General features: G+C 40.7%; 1 protein-coding gene across 1 annotated transcript; it reads left to right on the top strand.

The window, feature by feature from the left end:
* The first annotated feature begins 3,934 nt into the window (after positions 1 to 3,934).
* On the top strand, positions 3,935 to 7,587 carry LOC145401255 (protein FAM200A-like). The gene is made up of 3 exons (XM_080273588.1): positions 3,935 to 4,063; positions 4,584 to 4,878; positions 7,475 to 7,587. Exons 1-3 carry the CDS (start codon positions 3,935 to 3,937, stop codon positions 7,585 to 7,587), a joined length of 537 nt encoding a protein of 178 aa, XP_080129714.1.
* Positions 7,588 to 8,549: the final 962 nt, after the last annotated feature.

The following is an 8,549-nucleotide window of genomic DNA, read 5'->3' on the forward strand; positions in this document are numbered from 1 at the left end:
ACACACACACACACACACACACACACACACACACACACACACACAGAAACTGAAAACAATACCAGCTTCGCTTCGCGGCTGGTAAAAATAAGGGGGGGGAATAAATATTATTAGAAGTTATCTGCAATAAACATATCAGTCTACATCGATTGTTAAGACTATTTCATTCTTGATATCTCCAAACTATTTTATTTGGCCTTGGAGAGACTATACGAACTGCAAGAATCAGATACAATCTCCCTTCACCACCTTCATTATTAGAGGGCTTTGGCAACTTGAGTTTAGTTAGTCTTCAGGTAGTACCAAGAAATTATAATTACGTCACTGGATGTAAAATGTTAATGAACCGTTCAAATCCACATCCAAAAATGGTATTCATATTTTGCATATAACTTCAGTAAGACCAAACGTAGACATTTTGTGACTAGCTCTGGTCACCATAGTAAACAAAGTTCAGGGGAAAACCGGAGATCATAAACCCAAAAGTGAGAAAAAATACACCCAGATTTCAAAACAGATTAAATGAGGAATGTTGAGAAGGAATATATTTATCCTATGCACGATTAGACTGTATGAGTGTCTAGTCCATTCGTACAAATATACTGTATCTCTCTCTCTCTCTCTCTCTCTCTCTCTCGCTATACTGTGCCAGGTAATGAATATTTCATGCGTTGTCCGGAAAAGTAAGCCACAGTAAACGTTATTGTAGCGCTGTCAAATGTTTCCTGTCAGATAAAACATAAAATATCTTTTTCAGTGGAGTTTTATCCATAAGTAATAAACTGCTGTGCAATGTGGGAAACTGTGATTTAATTGTCACCTAGATTAAGTATTTGACGTCTGATCATCACTACTGGTCACTGATGACACAATTTCAGCCCATCACCGTTTGTACGTAATGGTACCACTGTTACTTAATATCATAGGATAAAGTAGTTGGGATGATGTTTACCCGTCCCTGCCCCGGAGGGGCTCGGGGGCGGGTATTGTTTTCACTCGGTTTTTCTGTTTGTTTGTCTGTCTGTCTGTTAACAACTTTACATGAAAACTGCTGGTGCGATTTTGACTAAAATTACAGGTACGATGGGCTATGACCTTCTGATCATCTGATTAAATTTTGGGCCAAATTGGGCCAAGGCTCAGACTGTAGGACCCCCAAATGTAAAAGTTTTTAAAAATATTTTTTTTCCCCCAAACTCCTTTCAACTTCGTCAAATCAACATGAAACCAAAACCTAAATGTTCGTCTTTCAAATCTGCATCCTATAACATGCCTCATTACATCAGGGAGGGTCACCCTCCAGATAGCAGTAGGGGGGGCAATGTCAGGTGGGTCGGGTCTAAAATTTCAAATGGGCAAAAAATTCGTCAATTTTCACCGGATTTACTCCAAATTTGCTATGTGACATCTTTGACTAGATATCGCGTTATGTCTGTCGGCACTAAAATGACTGCAGGGGGCGGGTTTGATGTGCCTTGGCACAGCATCTTGTTTCCATTTATTGTTACATAAGAAATTTTTAGGATATTTTTCCTATGCTGCAAGGTGGTTTGTCACGTTCTTTTCTTTATACTTACTCATTTTCGGCTGGAAAGAGAACTGCGGATGAATGAATGTCTCTATTCTGTTATTATTGAATACCTCCAGTGGACATATCCTGCCCTATGCAAAATATCCAGTAAGGGACTAAGTAGATTGGCTGCTATCAGCATCCTTCCACAGTTCGCTCCCTCTCCTATTTCTCTTCTCGCTCCGTTCTTACGTCCTCTGTCTGCTGTCCTCTCATCAACTTTGTTTTTGTTCAGACTTATTTGTTCTTTCCTTTTTAACTCCTTCATCGTCCGGTCCGACCGCTCTTCTATGTGTCTCCCTAACTTCTTTGTTTACTGTTTACTTCCCATCCGAATTATTTATTTTTCTTTGGTGCTTTCAACCCCACACATTTCTTCCTCTTCACTTGTCTTTAATCTTTCGGTTTTCTGTCTCCTTTAATCCTTCCTATTGTCTGTCCCTCCAAACTCCTAACTTGCAGCTTTCTGGATCTGTTGTTCTATTTCACACGATACGTTCCTGCTTCATTACCTGTCCCCCTCGGGAACGGGTATTGTTTTCACTCGGTTTGATTTTTTGGTTGTGTCCGTCTGCATGTCTGTATGTGTGTCTGTTAACAACTCTACGCGAAACCTGCTGGTGCGATTTATATAAAAAATACGGGGCTGATGGGCTATGCCCTTCTGATCACCTGATTAAATTTTGGGCCAAATTGGGCTCAGGCCCAGGCTGTAGGCCCCCCAAATGTAAGAAAAAAAAAAAAAAACGTGGATGGGTAGAAATCGTTTATTCGCAGTAACTCCTTTCAAATTCGTCATATCGACATGAAACCAAAACATAAAGGTGCATCTTTCAAATCCGCATTCTATAACATGACTCATTACATCTGGGGGTCACCTTCCAGTCAGCGGAAGGGGGGTCAATGTCAGGCTGGTCAGGCCTAAAATTTCAACTGGACATAAAATCGTCATTTTTCACCCAATTTACTACTCCAAACTTGATATGTGACATCTTTGACTAAATATCTTGTTGTGTTTATACGTCAGCCCTAAAATGACTGCCGGGGACGGGTTTGCTGTGCCTTGGCACCGCTTCTTGTTTATTATCAATCCATCCCTCTTGATTTCAAAGATCTTTCTGATTGAAATTCTACAATAGTTTCAGTAATCTCTTGTGTTTATATGATTTTTGTATCGGCCGTTCAGCTCTCCCCGCCCTGTCTCTTTTGCTACTGAAGAAACGTTTTCTTATTATTTGGGTACAGTATTTACCAGACATTGCTAGCGGCAATGGCCAGTTCAATAACGCATTATCCTCTGTGTCACTAGTAATCAAAAGCATAATGCATTGTAACCAGGAAAGAACTGCTCATGACTGAAGCCCCAGTAATTCCAGAAACATTCTCTGTGTCCATTGGATCTTAGGCTATGTTCTTTCCATAAATTTAGCCATATTCACAATCTACAAATTTCTTCACTTGGGAATATTTATAAACGCCTTAGGAATCGTTATGAACTTGAATTCATAATCATATAGTTACCTCTAGCGTCGCTCTAGGTCCTTTTTGTTCATTTTTAGGCCAAGATACCTAAAGGTCCCGTAATAAACTCCTGAGCTCCCATTTCCTGTGCGAGGGATTTTGCTGGAAGGGTGCTAGGCGTACCGCCCTCCGCCTGTCGTCTCATAGTCGCGAAGCTCATAGGTCCCTACCCCGGGTTTCCCTTCTTTCTTAAAATTTGAAAATGCCCACTTCCGTCCCATATTGGGGACACGGGGCGCAAAGGGGTTAATTTCTCATCTCTAAATACATTCTATCATCTGCAGGGTACTACAGTATATTTGAGTGGTGGTAATTCTGTATTTCTCAGTGCTAATATTATTATGTATTATTTCCTTCACCTACTTTTGATCCCCTTCCCAGCTCTAACTTTCCGTCATTAAGTCTTTCATCCATGTTGTATTTTTGTCTCCACCCACGCGTGAGTCTGTGGGTCCTTGCATCAGCAACACCATTGTAGGAACGATATCTCCTGAAGCAATCGACGGATTTCCACCAAACTTTGGTCAGTGGTGCAGTATGAAGAGATGATGAACTAATTAGGTCAGTTAGGTCAAGAGGTCAAAGGTCAGGGTCATATGGGGTCGACATAGTTTATCTTTTGGGGCGCGATATCTCATGAATCCCTCGACGGATCTCTACCAAACTTTTGTCGGTGATTCAGTATGAAAGGGCGATGAATAATTAGGACAGGGAGGTGAAAGGGTCAAAGGTCAAGGTCATATGGGTGTGGACGCAATGTCTTCTAAACCCCTCGACGAAATTCGACCAAACTCTTGTCAGTGATACAATATGAAACGACGATGTGATTAAGTCAGCAAGGTCATGAGATCTAAGAGCAAAAGTCATATGGATGAGGGCGTGATATCTCTTGAACCCCTAGAACAGAGGTTCTTAACCTGGGGGACGCACCCCTTAGGAGGCGTGAGTAAATTCCAGGGCGGGCGCGAGCCCGTGGGAAAAAGTAGGAATTTAATTATATTTGTAATTCTATTAACAAGAGCATGGCCAATATCAAGATGATTATAAAAGAATTACATAACATGCTTGGATGGCTTTATGAACTACGAGAAGAAGTAGCAATATTTCTAGATTCACAGCAGAAGGCAGATCTCATTGCCAAGTTCCAGTCTCAAGGCTTTCTGCTATCTCTAGCTTACCTAGTGGACATCTTCAAAGCACTGAATGCAATCAACCTTAAACTACAAGGAAAAAACATTATCATCATGCACCACAACATTTGAGCCTTCATGGCCAAACTCAGCCTCTGGAAATATCGAATTCAGGATGGAATTACAGCCAGTTCTAGTAACTTGGATTCTGCTCTCATTCACAGTTACCTTGATTCTGAGTAAAACAAACAAACAAACAAATAATCACTCATCTGCCTGACTTGAAAGCAGAATTCATCAGATACTTCCCATATATAGACGAGAAGCGTGAAGCCTGGAATTTCATCTAGAACCCATTTCAGTGTGAGGTAGCTGATGTTTCGGATGAAGTGCAAGAGGAGTTTCTTGAGTTAAAGTTCAACTCCTCAGCTGATGAAGACTTCAAAGAACTGGATCTTGAGAAGTTCTGGGTCAAGTATCTTCCTGTTTACTCTCTGATCTCACATCAAGCTCTTCGGATTCTGACAATGTTTGGATCCAAGTATCTTTGTGAAGCTGCATTTTCCAAGCTCGTTGCTGTCAAGACCGAGTACAGAAACCGGCTAAACTCTGAAGGGGACTTACGCTGTACACCCCCTGGCATTCGACCAAGATCTGGTAGCTAAGAAGCAGTGTCAAATATCTCATTAAATTAGTAAGAAAGTAACCTCATTAAATTTGCTGGGTATATTGTTTGCACAGAATTCATGCTCAGAAAAAAAGACTAAAAACACCCTTTTTTTTTTCATTTTCCTTTAAAATCTGGGAGGGAATTTTATCAATTTGGTTGAAGATGCGAGGGGGGGGGGGGCGTGGAGGGAAGGACCAACTACTACAGTAGAGGGGGCACGGTAGTAAAATGGTTAAGAACAACTGCCCTAGAAGGATTTCGACCAAACTTTTGCCAGTGATAAAGTATGGAGGGGCCATAAGCTGATTAAGTAAGCAAGGTCAAGGGGTCAAAGATCTAGGTCATGTGCGTGTGGGCGCGATGTCTCCTGAACTCCCTCCCTGACGAATTCCGACCAAACTTCTGTCGATAATACGGTATCACGGGACGATGAACCAAAGTCAAGTCAGCAAGGTCAAGGGGTCAAAGATCAAAGTTATATGAGTGTGGGTGCAGAGTGTGGGTGCGATATCTCCTGAACCCCTCCTCAGATTTCGACCAAACATTTGTCAATGTCATAGTCTGAAGTTATGATGAACTGATTAGGTCAGCTAGGTCAAAGGTCCAAAGGTCAAGGTCATATGGGATTGGGTGCAATATCCCCTGCATCCCTTGATGGATTTCGACCAAACTTTTGTCAGTGATTCAGCAGGAAGGTGCGAGAACTGATTAGGTCAGCAAGGTCAAGGTGTCAAGGGTCAAGGTCATATGAGTGTTGACACAATATTTCCTGAACCCCAAGATGGATTTCTACCAAACTATTGGCTGCGATGCAGTAAAAAGAGACAATGAGTTAACAAGGTCAGCAAGGTCAAAAGGTCAAAAATCAAGTTCACATGGGTGTGGGTTCGATATCTCCTGAACCCCTAGACGGTTTTCGACCAAATTATTGTCAGTAGTACAGTAGGAAAGGACGATAAACTTATGCCAGCAAGGTCATGAGCTCAAAGGTCAAAGTTATATGGGTGTGAACGTGATGTCTCCGGAACCTCTCGACAGGTTTTGAATAAACTTTTGTCAGTGATACTGTATGAAGGGACTATGAACTATATAGGTCAGCCAGGTCAAAGAGTTAAGGTCAAGGTCATATGAGATATTTTTAGATTGTCTTTTGCCTCATTCTCAACGCACAATGAACCCTCTCATGAAGGCTGTACGGTAAGTCTGTGCACCAGGCTTGGTGGAGGCACACCGAGCAATGATTTAAGTCAACAACTTTGGGCCTGGGTTCTCTATGTTTCATTTTTTTCGTCTTCCTTCTTTCTTTCATTTTTTTTTTCTTTTTTAAACAACGAAAGCTATGACAATACTCTTTATGTCTTACTCTTGCCTCCAAACTTTTGTCCCGCATCCATCTCTTTCTATAGTTTCCTTCTTTTCTCTCTTTCTGCTCTTCCTTTTTTATACCAAGAGTTCTTCTATTTTATCGGATCAGTTATTTTCCCTTTCTTCCTGCTTTCCATTTTATGGGTTAAAGGATTTCCCAGAACCCCTCTTTATCCTCCTCTACCTTCTTTGCTGTTCTCCTCCAGCATACCAGTCTCTTCAGTCCATCCCCCTGCATTCCGTCCTGCATTTTCGTTTGTCAAATTTGTAGACAGAGTACTGGCATAACAATTATTCTTTTCTTTGTTTTAGTCCTCATCTCTCTCTCTCTCTCTCTCTCTCTCTCTCTCTCTCTCTCTCTCTCTCTCATTACTGTCTGCCTTCTGAGGGGCTATCAACTTCCCTTTATCCATGTTTTGCCATGAGGTACCCTATCTCCTCCAGCAAAAACCTCCTTCCTTACAACAGTGCCTTTGTCAACAATTTCTTCCTCCATCACAGATATATATATATATATATATATATATATATATATATATATATATATATATATATATATATATATATATATATATATAATGTGTGTGTGTGTGTATGAGAAAGCTTGTCTGTTTGCCTGTCTGTCTGTCCTCCATGGATATCGAGAGGGATGCATACAGAACTCTCTAAACCGCTCTTCGAGCTATAACTTTGTCGGCAAATGAAAATGTGTATTGTTTACATTACCGTTCCTAGAATTTTGTGAAACTTTCCTAAAACTGCAAAAAAGATATACCTATTATCTGTCTATAAACCGACGTCTCAATCCAATAAGGGATGGCCAAAAACAAACCGCCTCATGTCGCCCTGTCCCCTGCCATTTCGCTGCCCTCCCCTAACTTACAGCCCCTCGCTCATGTACTTCCCTACTCCATCCCTCCATCTCATCCTCGGTCTCCCCCTCCCTCTCCCTTCCTCCACCTCACTCACATACACTCCTAGTTAGTTTCTCATTCTCCATCCTCTTCACATGGCCAATCCACCTCAGTGTATTTCTGCCAACGCTTTCTATCACATCCACATTCACACCACATTGCTCCTTTATTTCTTCATTTGACAGTCTGTCTCTCCATGTAACTCCAAATACTCCTCTCAGTTAATAATATTCATCTCCACTGCTTTCACTCTTGACTTGTGTGCAGAAAGTTGGATATTCTTAATGTCCCTTTGTTGTTCCAGTTTGGAACTACAAGTATTTCAGTGCTTCTAGCAAGACTTTTCATAACGTCACAGCAAAGCAAGCTAGGAGAGCAGCACAGGCAGAGCGAGCGAAAACTTACATGTACAACTGAGGAGTGGGCTTAGAGAATATGATTCATTGTAACTAATGAATCATTTAATTGGAAGTACTGAAGGTTGTTTAGACTGACTGATAATTAATAACACAATATGGGAACTAAACCTAATGGCGCACATTAAAATTGCCTAAATTTTGCGAAACGTTGCCAAAACTGTAAAAAGTAGATTTTCTTAGTATCCCTCTGTTGGTCCAAATTGCAACTACATGTCTAACGATGCTTTTTAGAGCCCCGGATCGGAGCCGGCTGGGCGAAAGACAAACGTGGATCAGAAACAAAAAATATATAAAAAAGAAAACGTCTGAAATAGGTCGGAAACAAGAAGACATTAGGAAAACAACAAATGATATCACTTAGAGACAAAAATGGTGAAGTCACCAAATGTAGACATGAAGATAGTAGAGAGACTTCAACAATTTTAAACAGATATGTTTGCATTAAACAAAACAGTTCCAACCCCAAACTTTTCAGATGACACAAATGAAACACCAGATGAAGTAAACTTTTCCTTTAAAGACATGAAAGAAGGATAGGCCAAAGGAGAAGATGGAAGAGTAGAATATTTAGTCGGATGCAGGAGTAAAAGTTTAAAATAGGCTCACCCACTTATTTATCCAGTTAAAAAAGAATAAGAAATTCCTAGAATATGGTGTAATGCAATAGTTATTTTGCTTTACAAGAATTGCAACTCAAAAGATCTTAGTACAGTAACCATCGACCTGTTATCTACCTATTAGTTATTTAGACATTCTTTATTAAAACCCTTGCGAAGAGAGTAACAAAAAAATTGGAAGACAACCAGCCTCGTGATCTGCGAGGATGCCGAGGAGATATTCGACTATTGACCATGTACACAAAACGAATCAACTAACTAAGGAAACTACGGAATATAATAAACCACTGCGTTTATGTCGATTACGAAAAGATTTTCTACTCAGTGGAGCATAGCAATTGTA

Source organism: Coenobita brevimanus, chromosome 55, assembly GCF_032717465.1.
Source record: "Coenobita brevimanus isolate Jiangsu-jjx chromosome 55, ASM3271746v2, whole genome shotgun sequence".
NCBI classification, from domain to species: Eukaryota; Metazoa; Arthropoda; class Malacostraca; order Decapoda; family Coenobitidae; genus Coenobita; species Coenobita brevimanus.

What these genes read in the sequence shown, in the direction of transcription:
- LOC145401255 (XM_080273588.1), top strand. Translation starts at nt 3,935, where the DNA reads ATGAGATCTAAGAGCAAAAGTCATATGGATGAGGGCGTGATATCTCTT. An exon ending in TCCAGGGCGGGCGCGAGCCC is followed by an intron (nt 4,064 to 4,583) that starts GTGGGAAAAAGT and finishes AACCCATTTCAG; the next exon opens with TGTGAGGTAGCTGATGTTTC. An exon ending in TGGCATTCGACCAAGATCTG is followed by an intron (nt 4,879 to 7,474) that starts GTAGCTAAGAAG and finishes TTGTTGTTCCAG; the next exon opens with TTTGGAACTACAAGTATTTC.